Genomic DNA, 20,632 nt, shown 5'->3' with positions numbered 1-20,632 from the left:
ATTATTTTAAACTCAAAAAGTTAAAAGCCTCTATATGGGCCTCAGGCCCAATTAAAAAAGAAATATTTTCCTCATTCTGTTGAAAAAACTTTCCCAAATCCGAACCTAAGCAGACAAATTTCTCAAAAATCTCCAGTGACTCTGAGAGTTATCAAGAGCTCCGGTGCTACATTCTCCGGCGACGAATCGACGGTGAGCTCTCTTTTCTTCTAATCGACGAAGCGACTCTGTTGCTACCTTATTTCTCTCAGTTGCTCTTGCTTAGCATTTTTCTAACCTGCTCCAGTTTTGAATGTGTTCATGTCTAATTATGTTTAAATTGGGAATTTTGTTGATCTTGTTAGAGTCTAAAATTGAAGCAAGCAATGAGCGATAGAGGAGGAGTAGTAGTAAGAGGTCGTAGTAGAACTGGAGAAGATAGGATAAGTTTGTTACCAGATCATTTTCTGTGTCAGATACTCTCAATCTTCCTACAAACATTGCTGTTAGGACTAGTGTTTTGTCCCAGAGATGGAAATGTGTCTGCCTTTTGATTCCAATTTTGGATTTGAAAATTTCAGATTTCCGTCGTTACCATAAATTTGTGAGCTTTATGACCAGTTTCTTAGACTACTCTAAGGACTTATGCATTCACATACTTAAACTGTCGTTTGAGATAAATCACCGTGATCCATCTTACATGACGTGGTGGATCCACAACGCGGTTATGCGTTTGGATCTTGTATGTGATTGGAGTTATTTGGTTGCTATGAAGATGGACCCAAGCGTTTACACACCTGTGAGACTCTGGTATCCTTGAAACTAAGGAATGTGTCATTGCCAGATTTTGAGTATGTTTCTCTACCTCGTCTCAAGTCATGCATTTAAAAAACAACTTTTACAGTAATGATTATCTGCCAAGGTAGATATTGATGTCGATTTTGATATTTTTGACAATCATTCGGCTGGAAATGTCTCCTCAAAGAAAATTGCAGTGAGAAAATTACTCACCGGGCTCTCAAGCGTCAGGGATATGACTATAAGTGGAAAAAATTTGAAGGTATATATTTGAATGTCTCTTTGGATGTCAATGCATTATATAAACATTCAAACGTCTCTCTGGATGAAAATTTTGTCTTTTCATTCTGTTTTCAGGTTATCTGTCTCTACTTGAATCTTGAACTGCTGCCCCAGTTTCCACACATGACCAGACTCTGTGTGAACTCCTATGAATATTATTTGAAGATGTTGCCAATGTTGCTTAAGAGCTGTCCAAATCTCAAATCCTTGTTTTTGGTGATGATTTAGCTTAACCTTTACCTTATTGCTAACTCACATAATCATGATTAAGATAATCACCTTACCTACCTACTTCTTGATAGATATATATGCAGGAGCCGATGGAATACAAGAATGAACAAACTATGCTCTCATTACCTGTTCCAGAATGTTTAAGACCGTCTCTGGAGTACATCAAGATGAAAAGACCGATAAATCGAGCTGGAGCGGAGATGATACTAGCAAACTATTTCCTCGAGAATGAGGCAGTGCTCAAGAAGTTTACACTGCGATTGTATTGTGGCAAAGTGGAGGAAGAGTCTGTCATCTTCATGGAGCTCTTGAAATTTAGAAAATGCTCTGCTTCTTGTGAAGTAGTTGTTCAACGTATAGAGACTTATCCAACTATGATACACAGGTTTCTGTAACACTTCAAATTGCATTTTCCCTTTTAGGATAGTTTGGTATTGGAGAATTTAATATTTATAGTCTTACCCGAACCGTTTTTTTTTTCATTAGATTTCATTTTTTATTTCACAAATCCTATTCAGTCAACTCCCATCTCTAGTTTAGATTTTTATCTTATCTTTCCATCTAAATCCATTGTAAAAGAAGGGTTTCTTAAGCAGAGAGAATCTATAGGCTCTTTGTAGCGAATCTGTGGGGGCGGCGACATTCGCCGCTATTGGTTTCTTCGGCAGCGAAGAATCGATGGTGATTTGGTATTTCTCTCTCTCTCTCTCTAACGTTCCACTTTTGAGCATTGGTATGTCCGATAAATAGCGGAATAGCTGAATCATGAAATAATGGTATCTATATGTAAACCATGGATCATCATTTTAAAACATTCGGTTTTCGCTTTGTTGTTTGTGATGCAGATAACTTGTCTTGAGTGTTTTTCCCAAAAGAGAAATCAAATGAGCAACCGAGGAGATAGGATAAGCAGCCTACCTGATGAGTTGCTGTGTCAGATACTCTCAAATCTTCCTACAAAGAATGCTGTTACTACTAGCATTTTGTCAACCAGATGGAGAAGTATCTGGCTTTCAACCCCTGTCTTGGATATAGATATTGATGCTTTCGATGATGCCACTACATTCGTCAGTTTCGCCTCTCGGTTTCTTGAATTCTCCAAGGATTCATGCTTACACAAGTTCAAGCTTTCAGTTGAGAGGGATGATGTTGATATGTGTACAATCATGCCGTGGATCCAAGACGCTGTTAATCGTAGAATCCAACATCTTGAAGTCGACTGTCGCTTCAGTTTTCATTTTGAGGCAGTGTATCTAACCCTTTACTTAAGTGAGACTTTGGTTTCATTGAGACTTCATTTTGTGACGCTGCATCGTTACGAGTTTGTATCTTTGCCAAATCTCAAGGTGATGCATCTAGAAGAGAATATATATTATTGTCTTGAGACTCTGGAGAACTTCATCTCATCATGCCCGGTTCTTGAAGATTTAACCGTTGTTAGAATTGTAGATATTATCACCGAGAAGATTTTACGGGTGCGCTCTAGGTCACTTAACAGTCTCAAACTCGTTCTTGATAGTTCCAACGGTTGGTTTATTGATGATATCGACGAGTGGAAGGTTATCATTGATGCTCCTCGGCTGGCGTATCTGAGTCTTAAAGATGATCAGTCGGCGAGTTTTGTGATAAGCAATTTGGGTTCATCCGCAAAAGCAGATATCAAGGTTAGTTTTAATGTGAACGATATTTGGGATCTACCTGTCACGTTCGAGAGAAGCAATGTTGGTAAATTACTCACCGGGCTCTCAAGCATAAGGGACCTAACTATAAGTGGAACAACTTTGATGGTATACACAGATATATAGTTGAACTTTTGACACTGTCTCTTTGGATAAAAACTGCATTTTCTTTGTGTTTTGCAGATCATTTGTCACTACTTGAAGCACGAACCGATGCCTCAGTTTTGTAACATGGTGCGGTTAAATGCGAGATTCTATGATTGTGATTTGGAAATGTTGCCATGCGTTCTTGAGAGCTGTCCAAATCTCAAATCCCTTGTCTTGGTAAGTGATTTTTCTTTATAAAACATGTTTCACTTTCATCCGTTTGGGATAATTGACATATGTAGAAGCTAAAAGGTGAAATGGAAACTGAAGAAACTAGTTTCTCATCATCAGTGCCAAAGTGTTTGCAATCAAGCCTTGAGAATGTTGAGATTATAAGACCCAACTATGGAAATGGAGAAGAGATGAAACTATCAAAATATTTCCTGGAGAATTCGGTTGTCCTCATTCATCTTTTTTTGTTTTGTATGTTGTGTATTTTTCAGGGTCTACTATCTTCCGCTGAGACGGAACAACAATCAAGAGTCTCGTCTGTGCCTCCGTGTTTCCTATCATCGCTAGAGTTTGTAGAGATAAGAAGCAGACTCTGTAGAAAGCGTTATGTGATGAAAGTAGCAAGGTACTTTGCAAAGAACTCTGTAATGCTGAAGAAATTTGTATATGTTGGGAGAGTTTCCATTCAAGAAGAAGATCTACTTGCATTGCTGTGGCGATATAGCATATGTGAAATAGAGGTTCGTGGACTGCGAAGATGATTATGTTTATCTGTGATGAGAATTTAGATTCGATTAAAATCATAAACATGTTCGAGGATTTGGAAAACTTTGGTTTGTAATTTGGACAGAACTCATGGATGATGCTTGAGGATTCCAAAACTCTTTCAAGTATTGTTTCTTCATCTATTCATCATAAGTCGTTGACTCTCTACTTGTCGCTTTGGACTGAATAATCTATTTCCGACTGTCTTGTTGACTCGGCGATGATACGCAACGTTTTGATGACATCATCATCAGCGACTGAGCGACCTTGCACGTACTGTGGGCCTTACTATAAGTGGAACAACTGACAGTGTCTCTTTGGATGAAAACTGCATTTTCTTCTTCTTGTATTATTATTAGTAAACTAACTAGTCCAGTCGAGATTTATTCAGCTTGATTGCACTAAATTCGGATTTGATTCAGCTTAACCTCTGCAGCTTGAAATGAATTTCAATGCAATTTGATTTGGCTTGACTTTTATGCCTTTAATTGACAACGTCATTACATATTTGGGCTATGAGAAAGATGAAGAAAGAGACGACAACAAGTGTTATCAAGAAACTCGCTTCCTCTTATCAATGGCATTGACTCTTATTCCTCTGAAGTCTGAAAAGTGAAAAGTCATTTGTTTGTCTAAAACAAAGACATCTAATAACACAACTATGCGACGACTCTCTGCATGTCTTCTTTGTCTCTTGCTGTTCCATTAGAACCGGTGAAACCACTCATTTCGCGCCATGAAAGCTTCTCGAATCAAAGATTCAAAGTGACATCCTCTGTTCTTCCCGGATCTGAAGGTAGGGCAAGTCAATAGTTTCTTGAGCGGTCCTTAAGGTTATCTGAAAAATAAAACAAAATGCAGTGATCTTTATTATACAAAATAGTAAGTGGTTGATCCTGAAACAGAACTGGGACACATATCTAGTATTGTGTACATGTTATGCCTAATGCTTACCCGCTTTCGCTTCCTACTTCTTTTCGTCTCTACACCGAATTCTCCATACTCATCAGAGTGTTCAGTCTCAGGGCATCCACAATTAGGTGCAAGAATATTTGGATCATTATGATGGTTCTCTGGTAATGAACAGTCCCTGAGGAAGCGTACACCGACTCCTGTTATTTTGCAGCGAGAAATACTAGTGAAATGAAACTCTGTGACCACCTTATCATTGTTCAGTTCAGCTAGACGAACGTTATCTTGGTTTAGAGGGAAACAACAATCAAATATAACCAAATGACTATCCATCTGAGGTGTAAAGAAGGCATCCCGACAGTCAGCGGAATCAAAGAGGTTGCTGCGTTTACCACTCAAGCGACAACATACCTTGATATCAATTACGTATAACTCGGAGGACATAGATTCAGCATCAAGCACGACGCAAGCCCTAAATCCCAATAATTGTTGAGAGAGAGAGCTCTGATGTAATGACAAAGGGATGGCCAAAGAGCTTCCAGTAGCTTGGTAAGTGAAATACAAAGGCACTTGTCCTCCTGGAAATATGAGATACTTCAAAACTGATTGTTGTTGAACAAGAGCTTCTTCTTCTGTAGTTGCTATGCAGTTTGAAAAGTCGAGCATCTCAAGATGTTTCAGTTTGGAGATGTTTGGAGATATACATTTGAGCTTTTTGCATTCCCTCATACGTAAACGTTTAAGCCTGGAGAATTTCTGGATCCACCAAGGAACTTCTTCAATCGCTGTTCGATTCAGATAGAGCTCTGAAATGTTACTTGAGATATCAGGAAAACTCTTCAACCGTGAGCATCTACCAAGATCAAGGCGATAGAGAGATTTGAGGTTGATGTCGGTTGGAAGAAGCTCCAGCTTTTCACATCCTTTCATACCCAAGTCCCACAGTTTATTCAGATTCTTGATAGAGGAAGGAAGCTCCACTAAACTCGAGCAATCGTTGAGATAAAGTGTTTCAAGATTGGTGGCCAACGAGAGATCTGGGATTTCTTTCAGTTTTTTTGATCCCCACAACTGCATCTCCCTGAGGCATGTAAGCGGCTGAAAAAAACAAAACAAATAAATAATCAGTGGTCAGTTTTCATATACACTTGAGAGGTTTCAATCTCCAATTGCATTATAATCCTATTTCTCCTCATCTTTTGAACTATATATCAAAAGTTGCAAACTCTATCTATCAAAGAAGAAAAGAACACATCTCTGACTACATATGCCATTCAAAAGGTAATATAGTAATGTGCCTAATCTTGCTACAAAACTTCACCTGAACTCCTTGCCATAACTTTTCGAGCTTGCTGTGTTGCATTCTCAGTACAACGAGATATCCAGCATGAAAGTTAGAAGGCATACGCCTCATCGGGTAGTCATCCCAACTCAGTAATTTGAGTTTAGGGGGGAAAAACTTGTCAAAGCCTTCTTGTAGGTGCAATCTGGCTTCTTTACTCTGCTTCCCTAATTTCTTGTAAAATCTTAAGAACCTGAGATTAGGCATCCTTTTGAAGGCTCTCTTATGTATGTGCAACTCCTCAATCTCAGACATATCAAATGATATACCTAAAACCTTTTTCGTACCCTGAGAAAAAGTTGTAAAGATCAGACTATGCTGTAAGAGTTGTAGAAGTTGTATCAGGTGGTTATGAAAAGAGCACTTACAGTGTTATCATTAAGTACATCCAAAATATCCGTCGAATCCACCAGAAATTCCCGTTCTCCAGGCTCGTAAATGGACTGTTCCCGAACAATTTCTCTACCCATTTCTTGTAACATGCTGTGCATCTCCACAGTGTCACACCCAATACGTATGAGGGACTTATCAACTAGGTTTTTAAGCCCAATGGTAACACCCAAGTTACTATCTGCAAGTAGCAGCTTGATGTAACTGATTTCCGCACCATTGAAGAGACATGCGATGAGACGAAATATAGCTTTATCATCTTTATTACTTAACTCATCGTAGCCAACTCTTAATATTTTCTCAATCTTCCCATCCAAACCTTTTCGAAGCCTTGGCAACATATCAATCCAATCTTCTTTGTCCCTCCCTCGAAGATGCGAACCCAAAACATTAAGAGCCAAAGGAAGATTACCAGAACGTTTTGAAACTTCAGAAGCAAGCTCTGTGAAACCAGGAGGTGGAGAGTTTTGCCTGAAAGCAGACTGAGAGAACATCTCTAGAGCTAGTTTATCAGATGGGAGACCCACTTCGTAAAAAAGACCAATCCCATGAGCCCTAAAAAATTGCTTATCTTTTGTAATAACAATGATTCTGCTCCCACAACCAAACCAATGAGGTTTACTCGCCAAAGCATCTAACACCACTTGATCATCCAAATCATCAATAAAGATTAAAACTTTCATATGCTTTAGCCTCTCTCCCACAACACCTAAATTAGATATCTTTATGTCTTTTGCTCTTAAAATTTCAGACAAAAACTTTCCTTGCAAATGCAGCTTGGCGTTGTAGTTGTCCACGTTGCCTCCACTATAAATTTCCATACTCTTAGACACGAAAGCTCTGTCTAAGAAAACGCTACCTTGGAAATGACGAGAGATTCGACTAAACAGAGCTCTAGCAATGGTAGTCTTTCCAATACCAGAAGGTCCCCAAATCCCAAACATCCTCACTTGTTTACATTCCAAGCACAACATTAAACTAATCTTTGCGATATGACCTTCGATGCCAACAAAACCCTCAAAGTCATTAGATGTTGTAGTTAAATTCAGTTTAGCCAAAACATCATTGGCTATATCTTCAACCATGGTTGCTTCATTATCCCTAAACAAAGAAAGAAAGATAATTCATAACACACCAGATTATGTAAAGATTCATCAAGTATTCGTAGTTCGTACCAGTTGGAAGAATGAAACCCGAGGATGTTAGCTACATCAGTCAATGCTCTCCGCCATTTTTGTATCTCATCATCTGTTTTGGTCTGGCAAGTGTTTTCAAACACAATTCCGAATTCGCCACTCTGTTTCCTAACATGACAAGGATCCAAACCGTAGAAAACGGGAATTACAATTTGACCAAACTCTTCTTTACATTTCACAATCTCCAGCAACTCGTCAAGGCACCAGCTAGAAGCAGCGTAGTTTTTGGAGAAGACGACGATTGCAATCCTCGAATCCCTAATCGCCAGTTTAAGCTCGGGATCGAGCGATTGACTTCTCTGGATATCGTTGTCTTTGAATACACTAATCAATTTCCGATCAAGCTCCTTCAGAAAGTGGCTGAGGAAAGTTACACGTACGTCTTCTCCGCTGAAGCTCGGGAACACGTCGTACAACCAATTGCGATAAGAAAGAGCCATACGTAGATGCTTTTGAAGATGGAAACCTTAAGATTTCGATAACCAAATTGTGAGACACTCTACTTTCTTCATCATTGATAATCATCATCGTATAGATTTGAATTTCCTCAGTCCTCTCTGACTTTTGGTCTCCAGTTAGAAATTGACTAAGTCACATACGCGTCGCTTTGATGTCTTTACACTAAAGACGGTGGCGTAATTGCTTTCAACAGCTGTCTTCATTTTCAAAGTCTAAGGAAAGCTCTGACTATGACCACAGAAAAAATAAAGCCTTTCTTTGTAAACGCTCTCAAACGCGTGTACTAGAGAGAGCTTGAGTGTTCGACAAAAAGGCATGAAACCCTAAAAAGACTCGCTCTTTCAATGCCTATGAGGACTTCTCTTTTTATTTTGTGAGTAAGTCCATCGGGGCTATCAAGCTACGTCCACTCCAGTTTTGCTATCAAGCCTATTGAAATGAAACTAGCAATGTACTTTGCAAAGAACTCTGTGATCCTCAAGAGACTTGTTATTCGTTTGAAAGGTTCCATTGAAGAAGACAATCACGCTGTGTTAAGGGATCTTCTTAGATTGCCAAGGCGCTCTGGCATATGTGAAATCGAGGTTGTTGGACCGTGAAGATGACTTTTAAGTTTTCCTGTGATCAGAATTTAGATTGGATTAAAATCAAAAACAGTTTGGACTTGGATTTTGATTTTGTTGAAATCTGTTATTTATGTTTTTTTTTTTTGGATTTGGACTCTAAAGAGTTCCTAGATTACAATGCCTTTGTGGGTTATATATATGAACAAGTTCCTAGATTCTATAGGGAAGAAAAAATATGCTTGGACAAGCTAAGTATTCTAAAGGATGTGAATGACAAGTCTTGTGTCACGCGTTGGATAGATTTTGTGGCTACGCCTAAACTTAAGGATCTTGATGTTGAGTTTGGTCCTCTGAAGCGTGAGTGTTTGGAAGTGATGCCTGTAAGCCTCTATATCTGTCAGACACTCCTTTACTTAAGACTCCATCGGTATTGTTTGGTAGTTTCGAGTTTGTTTCATTACCTCGTCTCAGGACTAGATGGATTCCTCTCGTTCGCACCTCAGTTTTTGCTGTCATCGCTCGAGTTTGTAGAGATAAAAAGCATACACCATTGTCATCTTTGTGAGAAGAAACTTGCCTTGTGTACTTTGCAGAAAACTCTGCAATCCTCAAGAAATTTGTTCTGTGTTCGAGCGGTCCCATTCGAGAAGAAGATTTACTCGCATTTCCGTGGCTATCTAGCACATGTCAAATTGTCTATGTTGCTGACCTTCAAAATGACTTGTAGGTGGTTCTTACTATGATCATACAGTCGGACATAGTGATTGTCTTATTTGTCCTTGTGTAGATCAAATTCAAGTACAACATTTGAGATTTCTTTTTATTTATTTAACGGATTTAGTTAGGTATATTTGCTTGATATTATCTTTAACTAAAATCTCGCGGGAAAATAACAGATAAATCAAAGGATGTTAGTTTCTTAAGAACCAGATAGTTTTCCGAAATCTTAAACCCTAGAAGACGAAATCTCCTGAAGCCTCTGGTGAGTCTGAGAGGCAGAGAGATCTCCGGTGCTAATTTAATGAACGGTGAGCTTCTTTGTTCTAACCTTCCTCTATTGATGCAGATCTTGTGTATGTCTCAAGAGTTAAGCAAACAATGAGCACGAAGAGAGGAGTAACAAGTCAAGATAGTATAAGTTTGTTACCGGATGATTTGCTGTGTCGGATACTCTCTAATCTTCCTACAAAGGTTGCTGTTAGGACTAGTGTTTTGTCCAAGAGATGGAAAAGATTCAGTCTTTCGGTTCCTCTGTTGGAATTTAACGTTTCAGAGTTCCATGGTTACTATGAATTTGCGCGTGTTGTCCATGGTTTTCTAGATACCTCTAGAGAGACATGCATACACAAACTCAAACTTGCTTTTGAAAAAAAACAGCATGATAGGTCTTACTTGACGCAGTGGATCCACAATGCGGTTAAGCGTAAAGTACAACATTTGGATATAGGTCGTTGGAGTTATTTAGGTCAGGAGCTGATACCCCATAGCCTTTACACCTGTGAGACTCTGGTATCCTTGCGACTCCATAATGTGTCATTGCCTGATTTTGATCATGTTTCTCTACCTCGTCTCAAAACAATGCATTTAATAGACAACATTTACCCTAATGATGCTCTTCTGGAGAATCTAATCTCATCTTGCCCAGTTCTTGAAGATTTAAATGTCTCTAGAGATGTAGAGAACATTGTTAAGGTTTTACGAGTGCGTTCTCTGTCGTTAAAGAGTCTCATACTTGCTCTCGATGGTGATCGGTATGGGGATATTGAAGATGATAGTTGGGAGGTTGTGATTGATGCTCCTAGACTCAGCTATTTGAGTCTTAGAGATGACCAGTCTAAAAGTTTCGTATTAAGTAGTGTGACTTCACCTGCCAAGGTAGATATTGATGTAACTTTCGATGTGGTGAGAAGTGTATTGAAAAATTTCCTGTTAACGAGAAGTGTAGTGAGAAACTTCTTCACCAGGCTCTCGAGCGTAAGGGACATGACTATGAGTGGAACAACTTTAAAGGTATATATATATATATGTCAATGGGAGTAACTGAGTATTTTAAAGTCTCTTTAAAGTTGTATTTTCTTTGTGTTTGCAGGTCCTCTCTCGCTACATGAGACACGAACCACTGCCTCAGTTTCCTAACATGATCCAATTCTATGCGGTCTTTTGTAACTCTGATTTGGAAAAGTTGCCAAACTTTCTTGAGAGCTGTCCAAATCTCAAATCTCTTGTATTGGTGATGGCTTTGACTTAAACTTGTACCTTATGGTTTACTCACATCATCATGACTTAACTTCTTGAATGATTTTTTATATGCAGGAACTGGAGGTATTTAAGAAGAACGACTTACTTATTCTCTCATCATCAATTCCAAAATGTTTGAGATCATCTCTGGAGCACGTTGAGATTCATACACCGATAAGCGGAGCTGAAGCTGAAATGAAACTAGTAAAGTACTTCCTCGAGAATTCGGCAGTGCTCAAGAAGTTTACATTGCAATTGGGTTGTAAGAGAATGGACGAAGAGTCTATCATCTTCAAGGAACTCTTGAGATTTAGGAGATGTTCTGCTTCTTGTGAAGTTGTTGTTGAAGTTTGAAAGGACTTTATATACACAAGTTTCTGTAACACTTAAATTTGCAGTTTCCTTCCTTTTTAAGGAAAGTTCCTTTTTTGAGAACACTTGTAGGTTTTTTTATTCATTAGATTTCATTTTATTAATCTCTCACCAATCCTCATCATAGTCAACTCTCATCTCTAGTTTAGATTTTTATTTTATCTTTCCATCCAAAGCCATTGTAAACGAAGCTTTCCTAAGAAGTCTTAGAGAGAAACTAAAGACTCTTTGTAGCGGATCTGCGAAGGCAGAGCTATTGGTTTGTTTGGTTATTGGTTTCTTCGGCAGCTAAGAATCGACCATTTTGGTGAAGATAGCAAATGAGTAACCAAGGAGCAATTCGTAGATCTGGAGAAGATAGGATAAGTAGCTTACCTGATCATTTGCTAAGTCAGATACTCTCTAATCTTCCTACAGAGAATGCTGTTACTACTAGCATTTTGTCCACCAGATGGAAAGATCTCTGGCTTTCAACCCCTGTCTTGGATATAGACATTGATGCTTTCGATGATGCCACTACATTCATCAGTTTCGCCACTCGGTTTCTTGATTCTTTTAAAGATTCATGCTTACACAAGCTCCAGATTTCTTTTCAGATGGAAGCTGTTGATATGTGGACAATCATACCGTGGATCGAAGACGCTGTTAAGCGTAGAATCCAACATCTTGAAGTTGACAGTCGTATTGATCATATGATTGATACGCTGCCTCTAACCGTTTACTTAAGTGAGAGTTTGGTTTCATTGAGACTTCATCTTGTGATGCTGCATCGTTTCGTGTTTGTGTCATTACCTAATCTTAAGGTGATGCATTTAGAAGAGAATATCTATTCTTATGCTGAGACTATGGAGAAGTTTATCTCATCATGCCCGGTTCTTGAAGATTTAACTGTTGTTAGAAATGTAGATGAAGCCACTGAGAAGGTTTTAAGGGTGAGCTCTCAGTCACTAAACAGTCTCAAACTCGTTATTGATAGTTCCAAGTGTTGGTATAATGATGATAGTGACGATTGGAAGGTTGTCATTGATGCTCCTCAGCTCGTGTATCTAAGTCTTAAAGATGATCAGTCAGTGAGTTTTGTGATAAACAATTTGTGTTCATCTGCAAAGGCAGATATCAAGGTCAGTTTTAATGTGTCCGATATTTGGGATCTAGAGGAGTCGTTCGAGAGAAGCAATGTCGGTAAATTTCTCACCGGGCTCTCAAGCTTAAGGGACATGACTATTAGTGGAACAACTTTGAAGGTATATATGCATACAAATATATAAAACTGGTCATTTGAATGTGTCTCTTAGGATGAAAACTGCATTTTCTTTGTGTTTTGCAGATCATTTGTCACTACTTGAAGCACGAGCCGATGCCTCAGTTTCGTAACATGACGCGGTTACATGCGAAATTCTATGTTTGTGATTTGGAAATGTTGCCATGCGTTCTTGAGAGCTGTCCAAATCTCAAATCACTTGTCTTGGTAAATGATTTTGCTTTAAAAACCACATGTTTCATTGTCACTGTTATAAAAGACGTTTATTCAACTGTTTGGGATAATTGACATATGCAGAAGCTGAAAGGTGAAATGGAAAATGAAGAAATCAGTCTATCATCATCAGTGCCGAAGTGTTTGCAATCAAGCCTTGAGAATGTTGAGATTATACGACCAAACTATGGAAGTGGAGAAGAGATGAAACTATCAAAATATTTCCTTGAGAATTCGCTAGTCCTCAAGAAGTTTAAGCTATGCAGAGATTGTCATAGCGAGGAACAAGAGTCTCTCGTCGTTAGGGAACTCATGACATTCCAGAGATGTTCTAGTGCTTGTGAAATCAACGTTGTTAGATTTCAAAGATAGGCTTGGTAATTTGATTTGGCTATTATGCATCAATTTTGGTGTTTATACTCTATAAGTAATAAACTCAATTTGTGTTTGCAATTCGAGTCTTCTTTCTCATTTCAGCAAATATTCATATACTGAATTACATAGGAAAGTAGAAATTGCAAATACTCAAAATAGCTCATCCGATAACAAGTTATACTAATAAAATAAGATAAAAATCCAAAACCACACTTCCAAGTGTTTTCATCATCTACTCGAAAACCCAAAACCTCTCCTTGATCCACGTCCTTAAGCTCTACCCTTTCCCTTGCCCTTGTTAGAACCCTTGTTGTTGGAACCACCAAATTGTTTGCCTGAGTTGAATGGCCTGTACACACACAATACCATTACACATCATTACCAATTAACATTTTCACTCATATCTTTGGGCTATGAGAAAGATAAAGAAAGAGACAACTCACTTCTTGTTGTTGTTACCACCGGATGATTGACCTCCAGACTTGGGGCTCTGGTTAGCATTCACAGGAGACTTTCCACCCTTCTTAGCTGGGTGTGGTGTGGCGGTGTGTCCTCCTTTCTTCTTCTCTTCTGTACCAACAACACAATGTGAAGATATCTCTTTCGTCAGAATACAACAGAGTATACAACAAATTACTAAGAAAGCTTTCTCATTATTTAACTATCTAATGCTTCTAAGGAACAAAAACAAAGAGAGTTTCATCTTTTCACCTGTCTTCTGAGGAGTAGAAGCTGGTGCTGCTGCTGGTTTTGCCTTCTTTCCAGAGACGGGTGTTTTGGATACAGATTCATTTGGCCTCTTCTTGTTGATTGGCTCAGGCTTTAACACAAATCATATGATACAATTAAGGTCAGAAGGAGAATTAAATTATGTAAAAAGTAAAGTAAACAAAGAACTGCTTGATAGACAATGTATCTACCTTCTTAGGAGTCTCCTCCTCTTCTTCATCCTCAGAATCCTCCTCCTCGTCATCATCTGAGTCATCTTCATCAACATCCATCTACAAAAAAACATCACCATATAATTTATCAACCAACTACTCATCTTCTCCTGACTGTATATATGAGTACTCTAGATAGAAAAACAGATATCATAAACAGCTACAAAAACTCACTCCTTTCTCAGAGTCATCATCCTCTTCAGACTCATCTTCATCATCAGACTCATCTTCCTCGTCTGATTCAGGCTTCTCTTCTGCAGGCTTCACTTCGGCAGGTTTGGCCTTTGGCTTTGTGTCAGCCTTGACAACAGCTGCTCCAGCATTTCCTGAAATGTCAAAAGAAATTGACATATGAGATAACAACTTTTCAATAAAAGAAACAAATACAATATTAGCATCAACAACACATACCGTTGGCAGTAACAGCAGTAGGGGCAGGAGCAGGAACAGCTTCAGGAACATCCTCATCATCCGAACTAGTGAAGTCATCCGTGGAAACTCAATCAACAAGAATTAAGGAATACACAACCAATAAGACATTGTAGCTAAACCTTCTAGTATCTTCCAGTCTTAAATATAGAGACAAAGAACACCTAGTCAAATCTATCAAAAAAAGGATATTGCTCGATGTTGGGGGATTTGTAGCCAATGAAATGAACATTTGCTTTGGTACCGCTGTGTGAAAGCTCAAACTCTTTATCAAAAACCAAATCAAAGCTAATCTGAGGGAACTTGTCTTGTGAAAGTGTTCCAATAACAAGTTTAGCCCCACCAACAGTCACACTCAAAACCACAGATTCTCCAGATTTCACTGTGCAGTCAAGTGAAGCCTACACATAAAGAAAGAGAACCAAAACATAAAGAGACTGTATTAAGCTAAATCCTAAAAACTTTATACAGTTTGGAAGTGTGAAAATAACCTGAGAAATGTGGACAAGGCTGTCTTCTTCAGGAGTCACCTTAGTAGCGTTTTTTGGTGTCACCGCAACTCCTAAATAACATTATACAAAGAAATCAAACATGAGTCACTCATCAACTTGTAAAACATCTACACATAATCAAAGCTGATACCGAAACCAAGCTCTATGTGAAACCTAAACCCTAAATAAGCTACAAAGGCAACAAGGTATGAACATATACACGAAATACAGCTAAATACGATCTTATATGAACAATCGATCAAAATTCTCGGAACGTGGAAAATAGAAACAGTAGACGGAAGATATAAGAGGAATAAATAAAGAATCTTACCCCAGAACTCCATTGTTGTTGAACGAGGAAGAGAGAAGAGAGGTTGTTAGGTTTTTTTTTAGAAGCGAAAGAGAGAAATTGCAGTGAAAGAGGCAGTGGGTTTGGGGCTATTTTATAATCGAATGAGGTTTAAGAAGTCTCTTTAGGGTTCTTCGAGAGTCTACACGGCGTCGTTTTGCCCTTAATTTCGTAACGCTTCCTTTATTTTGGAATATTTGCGTTAATGTAAAATTATTTGCATATTTGGTAAAGATTCTAAATTGATAAATGAAATATTAACTTAAATATTCTGAGATTATTCGATTCTCATTCTCTAAATCATATGATTATGAAAAATAAAACAGAAATAAATCTTCAGTTTTTTCGTTTAAATAGTTTCGGTAAAATATTTATTAGATAATACAACAAAAATTCAAATGATCTTGTCCACCAAAAAAAGAAGCCTTGAAGTGCATAAGAACTCGAGCTAAATGCTACAGAAGAAGAGAGACTCAAGACACAGCAGGAGTCTCAGCAAACAAATCAGAACATTTTGTCTGAATTTGCAGCGACAAAACCACGCTCATGTCCCCAACCGGTGTTTCCCAGAGGCCGGAGTCTTTGAGGTATTCACTGGAGCTGCTATCGGGAGGAGAAGAAGATGATGATGCGTTGCAAGAAAGTAGTCGTGATAGAGACATTAACTGAGACTGAGATCTTGAGCTTCCATAGCTTCTCTGGACACAACCTCGGTTTGCTACCTTTCCCATCTTCAATCTAGCATTGTTACTCGACAATGGAGGAAAATGGATTGAAGCTGATGCGGTATCAGCACCTTTGATGATTCCTGTGTTCACTTTTGATGGTTCTGCTCGATGTTGCTTCCATGCTAGAAATGAGCTTTCTAGTCTTGATTGTACCTGCCAAGTTTACATATATCAACACTAACTTCTTCTAATCGAGACAAACCGAGATTATACTGAAAAATAAGAGAGAGTATTACCGCAGGAAAGAGGGTACACGAAGCAAAAGACAATGAGGATGAAGAAAAAGGAGAATTCCTCCTTCCCTTGTCTGCAGATCCAAAACTTGATGGCCCAAGATCATCATCATCATCATCATCGTCATCATCATCACCATCGTCATCATCCTCATCATCATCATCTTTGTATTTCTCTTCTTGTTTATTCTCTTGTATCTTCTCTTTGGCAGTGACAACTTTCTCTTCTTTATAAACCGGGACCAAAACATCTTCATCCTCTTCAGTTAAACCCATTTCAGTTTTCTTTTCCTCTTCTTGTTCTTTCTTCTTCAATTCTTCATCCATATCTTCTATAGCTTCCTCTAAGCAAATCTCAGCCTCTACTAACTCAAGTTCTTGCTGTATCATCTCCTTTCTCTCCTCATATGCTTTCTTTTTCTCTTCTGTCCATTTCTCTAATCCGTCAAGCATCGGCTTCACCGATTTCTCGATTCCAAGTACAAAGCTTTTTATTGGGTGTTCCTTTTTCACTACCACTTCTTTCCCATAGAACTCGTCGAACCCAAGTGGCAGAAACTCAACTTTTGAAGGATCCACTTCTTCTCCTTCCTCCAGAGGAGGCTGCCAAAATAGTCGAATGCCATGCTTTTCATCCTCTACATAGTTGATTATTCGACCTGTTGGTGTATGTAAAATAACAGGGTCCTCCTTCTGGACAAGTTTTGAAGGATCATTTGGATCAGGTTCAGGTTCTTTGTTCAGTAAAACAAACTCCGGTGTCACCTCCACTGATCAAGAAAATAAAATATAGAAAAAAATCAGTAGAACATCAATGCATTCAACCATGTAAGACTAAAATCTTGAAGGGTCATTACCATTTTCCCACCAATGTTCGAGCTCAGCAGGCATTGGTAACCTCAAAGGAGCTTTGTAAAAAGAGTTCAACCACATTTCCCTCTCTTGATCCACCTCGCCTACGTAGGTTTCCCAATACTCAGGTACCTACCAAAAAGACAGATTGTTTTGTCAACTTTGTGATCAGAAAACTAACTCGAAAAGCTTGATAAGAAAATGACCCACTTCATAAAATTGGTTAATAAAACCAGGCGCCATCCACACATCATCTTCTTCATAAAAATACGGATGTTGAGGATCACCATATGGTCCCCTCTCTTCCCTAATCACTGCATAGACATAAAACAAACAAAACAAAAACACTTTGAGCTCTCAACTAAACTAACACCTTACTGTAAAGTGACCAGTTTTCTTCCTCACTTTCATAAGCTGGACATTGCCTGAAAGAAAAGCGAAATATATATTTGAAACAGAATGATGGTTACTAGAGAGGGTCCTGCACTGATCTAAAGGAATCAAACAAATCCCTAAAATATGTCTTGGTTTATACTTAATACACAGAACCAAACAGAAGAAGTGGTAAAGAAAAGGGGCAATACTTCCGTCGGGTTTGTTTACAAACATTCGAGCCTTAGCTGCAGCCACCTCCGCCAAACCAGAATGCAGCTGAAAAATGTTTTCACATCAGTATATTTATCACGACTTCCTCTTTCTTTGCTGAAAGTTATATGTATCATAGAGAGCAAAAATGGGTAACTACCGCACAAATATCTACGGTACAGCCATGCTCCTCCTCCAATAGCTCCCCAAAGTAGAATCTACCCTGCGTTACCATTAAGATGTGAACTAGTGTCAGAAACATGAATATTCACTAATGTAAATCTTTCATGAAGTACAAAGATGCCATCTATCTAAGCTATTTTATGATGATCAGATTAGATAGAATTATGATGTAAACGACCAATATTTCTTACTACTCACATATAGGATGCGTTCGTTAACTTCATAGACACCACACCCATGCATTCGACTGTGCTTCCATTGACCAGCATAGCGATACCGACCTTTCTCCCTGATATGAAAACCATATAATATACAATGTATATGTATGAATAAGGAATAGAGAGGAAATCAACTAAAAAGACATTTTTCTGTTTGTATTTTTAGATCAAGTTATTGCCTAGTCCAGCAATATATTTCATGAGGTCAGTAAATCAAAATATTAAATAAAACCGTTCAAATTAGTGTTGGGAAGTAAGCCATCTAGTAAGAATCTTATCATCGCAGACTCACGGTTTCTCGCCAAACTGTGTGACCCATTCTTCGTTTTCATAGAAAGGAACTTGAAAATTCCCATCAGTAAGTGCAACACTATCCTCGACATCCATTTCCAACCACTTTCTGTCTTCTGGAGTCATGTAATCTCTCTTGATAATCCTTCCTTCCGCACGCATCTTAGCTTCAAGCCTACATAGACAGAAAGAACAATATCCTAGTCAAACGACTATGTTCATAAAATCCCGTGGGAAGATTAATAGGAATGAGAATCATACTTGGAACCTGGTATGGGCTCAATGTCAGGAATATCAACGTCGATAACCCCATGACCTTCCATGTCATTCTGAAGCCATTCACCCTCATACCTAACAATTCAAATTCAGAGCCAACACCAAAAAAATTATTGGGTGATTGAAAACCAATTGTAAGACATTACCAAGAGAAACAAAAAACAAGCAAATCTCCAAAACAGAAATATCACCTCACAAGCCCATTTTCAGCAATATAAACACCTTTGCCTTGAGCCAAGTCATCCCAAACTGTGCCTTCGTACCTTTAGCCCAAAACAAAAGAGAGAGAAAATAGTGAGATACGAAGCTACTGAATCTAGACGAAAGTATTCATCACTAAGCAACCCAAACAGATGACGAAGATCATAAAACTTAGTCACAAGAAAGTTTCTAATGCCCTATCATCCAACCTGCATTGCCATTTCCTTCATTTCCATAATTCAAACTCTATTTAGAATACAAAGTTTCAACCCAAACTTCATGGAAAATTCAATCTGCAGCTTATAGAACACAACAAACTAAGAAAGTCACTAGATTTAGAAAGCATCTCACGGTAACAAAACACCAAAGCCTGTAAACCCAAAACCTAAAAATCACAACTTGCAAACACCAAACTCACAGAAACAAGACACCAAAACCAAAGAGAAGAAAAAAGGGAAATGTGAGGCATTACGAGCTTCCATCAGGAAAAATATAGCTGACCCACTGAAGAAACTCTTCAATCCTATCAAGCTCTTCAACAACACCTTTAGCATTCTCAATATCATAATGATTATCTGGAATAGCTGGATAAGGTTTCCTATACGGAACATAAAAAGGTTGAATCCCAGGATCTCGACCTTCTTGAATCTCATCGTTAACAACATCCCAATCATCTTCATCAGCCCAAGCAGGATCCCAACCAGGTTTCGTCATCTCCAATGGACCATCAGCCCAAATCTCTCTTAAATCTTGCTCCTTCCAACGTTCTGGGTCTCTAGGGAAATCGAAAAGATCTTCATAGAAAGTGTATTTATCTTCTTCTTCTTCTTGCATACGCTTCACTCGTTTGCCATCGAGGACTCGATTGAATCGGCGAATGTTGGTTTCTGGGTTTGCGTTTGGGTCAGGAGGTATGTCACTTGGTCTTACGTAGTTGAAGATTGTGTTGTCTCCTTCTGCTTCATTTTCTGACTCGGAGATGTAGAAATCGTCGCCGGAGGATTGGGATGATGCGTCTGAGTCTGAGTTTGAGTCGGAGTCTGAGCCCTTTTCTTCATCTGCATTGGGTAATTGTTGACTTGGGTCTTCTTGTTGCTGTGACTCAGTGAGTTCTTCGTTAGCCATTAGAGAGAGGGGATAACGAAGAGATGAGAAGTGGATAGGTGAAGAGTGTTGTTGAGCAGATAAGCGTTGTGAGAGAGGTTTTGGGGTTTTTGTGTAAACTAGAGACACTGAGAAGAAACAAAAACATTTGCAGATAATTTGTATTTCGCCCCTGTTGTTTTGGTTTTTCTTATTTTTGCCCCGTAAGTTTAAGAAGGCTTAAAAATGCGTCTTGTAGATTATCTGAATTATCATTGGCCCATACCTTTCAAATCTTATATGGGCCGAACATCAAATACTTTGAAGAACATGGGCCGTTTCAAGAAACCAATGCATACAATGTTTGATATTTAGTAATTGCGTTACAAAAGTCTACTTTCAGGCTTCAGCTTTATACTGGATCCAATTGATCACCAACCAATTATTATTTTTTATAAATAATATTTGAAAATTCAAGTCTGAAAGATTTAGATGTCTCATAAACAAAAATCAATAGTATTAGATTGATTATCTCGTTTGAAGAAAAGATCCGTCTCAATTATCGTCGAACTCAGCATTTCTATCTGAAAGATTTACCACTTGGATGATATCAAT

The 20,632-nt window shown here is 38.5% G+C and overlaps 7 protein-coding genes across 19 annotated transcripts; 4 read left to right on the top strand and 3 right to left on the bottom strand.

Annotated features, from left to right (window-relative positions):
* Positions 1-88: 88 nt before the first annotated feature.
* AT5G22700 (LOW protein: F-box/FBD/LRR-like protein) lies at positions 89-4,001 on the top strand. Of its 6 annotated transcripts, NM_001343750.1 has the most exons (9): positions 89-192; positions 345-426; positions 561-830; positions 965-1,039; positions 1,135-1,275; positions 1,374-1,979; positions 2,136-3,077; positions 3,153-3,293; positions 3,560-4,001. In NM_001343750.1, the coding sequence occupies exons 7-9, from the start codon at positions 2,175-2,177 to the stop codon at positions 3,827-3,829; spliced, it is 1,314 nt and encodes a 437-aa protein (NP_001318621.1). In that variant the 5' UTR covers positions 89-192; positions 345-426; positions 561-830; positions 965-1,039; positions 1,135-1,275; positions 1,374-1,979; positions 2,136-2,174; the 3' UTR covers positions 3,830-4,001. The 6 variants fall into 6 exon arrangements, with proteins under 6 accessions (NP_001318621.1, NP_001332571.1, NP_001332573.1 ...); NM_001343753.1 differs by lacking the exon at positions 345-426 and having other exon boundaries at positions 755-830; positions 1,362-1,979; NM_001343752.1 differs by lacking the exon at positions 345-426 and having other exon boundaries at positions 1,362-1,979.
* A 224-nt stretch (positions 4,002-4,225) lies between these two features.
* On the bottom strand, positions 4,226-8,410 carry AT5G22690 (Disease resistance protein (TIR-NBS-LRR class) family). Of its 4 annotated transcripts, none has more exons than NM_001343748.1 (6): positions 7,653-8,410; positions 6,456-7,578; positions 6,067-6,375; positions 5,157-5,843; positions 4,788-4,923; positions 4,226-4,671 (listed from the first exon to the last, which is right to left on the bottom strand). In NM_001343748.1, exons 1-5 carry the CDS (start codon positions 8,111-8,113, stop codon positions 4,894-4,896), a joined length of 2,610 nt encoding a protein of 869 aa, NP_001331341.1. In that variant the 5' UTR covers positions 8,114-8,410; the 3' UTR covers positions 4,226-4,671; positions 4,788-4,893. The 4 variants fall into 4 exon arrangements, with proteins under 4 accessions (NP_001331341.1, NP_197661.1, NP_001331342.1 ...); NM_001343749.1 differs by having other exon boundaries at positions 4,278-4,671; positions 4,788-4,945; positions 7,653-8,240; NM_122175.3 differs by having other exon boundaries at positions 4,788-5,843.
* A 15-nt stretch (positions 8,411-8,425) lies between these two features.
* AT5G22680 (F-box protein) lies at positions 8,426-9,441 on the top strand (the record flags this gene model as incomplete). Its single annotated transcript, NM_122174.2, has 1 exon — positions 8,426-9,441. Exon 1 carries the CDS (start codon positions 8,734-8,736, stop codon positions 9,439-9,441), a length of 708 nt encoding a protein of 235 aa, NP_197660.1. The 5' UTR covers positions 8,426-8,733.
* A 355-nt stretch (positions 9,442-9,796) lies between these two features.
* AT5G22670 (F-box/RNI-like/FBD-like domains-containing protein) lies at positions 9,797-11,290 on the top strand (the record flags this gene model as incomplete). Its single annotated transcript, NM_122173.1, has 3 exons — positions 9,797-10,708; positions 10,788-10,928; positions 11,012-11,290. 3 exons carry the CDS (start codon positions 9,797-9,799, stop codon positions 11,288-11,290), a joined length of 1,332 nt encoding a protein of 443 aa, NP_197659.1.
* Positions 11,291-11,429: 139 nt separating this feature from the next.
* Positions 11,430-13,246, top strand: AT5G22660 (FBD, F-box, Skp2-like and Leucine Rich Repeat domains containing protein). Of its 2 annotated transcripts, NM_001085145.2 has the most exons (3): positions 11,492-12,552; positions 12,636-12,776; positions 12,867-13,246. In NM_001085145.2, the coding sequence occupies exons 1-3, from the start codon at positions 11,629-11,631 to the stop codon at positions 13,152-13,154; spliced, it is 1,353 nt and encodes a 450-aa protein (NP_001078614.1). In that variant the 5' UTR covers positions 11,492-11,628; the 3' UTR covers positions 13,155-13,246. The 2 variants fall into 2 exon arrangements, with proteins under 2 accessions (NP_197658.2, NP_001078614.1); NM_122172.3 differs by having other exon boundaries at positions 11,430-12,776; positions 12,867-13,192.
* HD2B (histone deacetylase 2B) lies at positions 12,986-15,536 on the bottom strand. Of its 2 annotated transcripts, none has more exons than NM_180725.3 (9): positions 15,350-15,536; positions 15,019-15,089; positions 14,720-14,928; positions 14,510-14,589; positions 14,273-14,424; positions 14,078-14,158; positions 13,869-13,977; positions 13,601-13,727; positions 12,986-13,506 (listed from the first exon to the last, which is right to left on the bottom strand). In NM_180725.3, exons 1-9 carry the CDS (start codon positions 15,360-15,362, stop codon positions 13,428-13,430), a joined length of 921 nt encoding a protein of 306 aa, NP_851056.1. In that variant the 5' UTR covers positions 15,363-15,536; the 3' UTR covers positions 12,986-13,427. The 2 variants fall into 2 exon arrangements, with proteins under 2 accessions (NP_851056.1, NP_197657.3); NM_122171.3 differs by having other exon boundaries at positions 13,209-13,506; positions 13,601-13,724; positions 15,350-15,465.
* Positions 15,537-15,624: 88 nt separating this feature from the next.
* Positions 15,625-20,190, bottom strand: emb1211 (MORN (Membrane Occupation and Recognition Nexus) repeat-containing protein). Of its 3 annotated transcripts, NM_001203438.2 has the most exons (12): positions 19,407-20,125; positions 18,925-18,996; positions 18,719-18,808; positions 18,459-18,632; positions 18,147-18,237; positions 17,926-17,988; positions 17,765-17,831; positions 17,391-17,494; positions 17,186-17,312; positions 16,908-17,098; positions 16,332-16,550; positions 15,698-16,248 (listed from the first exon to the last, which is right to left on the bottom strand). In NM_001203438.2, the coding sequence occupies exons 1-12, from the start codon at positions 20,057-20,059 to the stop codon at positions 15,841-15,843; spliced, it is 2,259 nt and encodes a 752-aa protein (NP_001190367.1). In that variant the 5' UTR covers positions 20,060-20,125; the 3' UTR covers positions 15,698-15,840. The 3 variants fall into 3 exon arrangements, with proteins under 3 accessions (NP_001330610.1, NP_197656.2, NP_001190367.1); NM_001343746.1 differs by having other exon boundaries at positions 15,625-16,248; positions 16,332-17,098; positions 19,144-20,190; NM_122170.3 differs by having other exon boundaries at positions 15,625-16,248; positions 16,332-17,098; positions 19,407-20,190.
* Positions 20,191-20,632: the final 442 nt, after the last annotated feature.

This window comes from Arabidopsis thaliana, chromosome 5 (genome assembly GCF_000001735.4).
Source record: "Arabidopsis thaliana chromosome 5, partial sequence".
In the NCBI taxonomy this organism is placed as follows: Eukaryota; Viridiplantae; Streptophyta; class Magnoliopsida; order Brassicales; family Brassicaceae; genus Arabidopsis; species Arabidopsis thaliana.
This window is presented reverse-complemented; position numbering and strand designations above follow the sequence as displayed.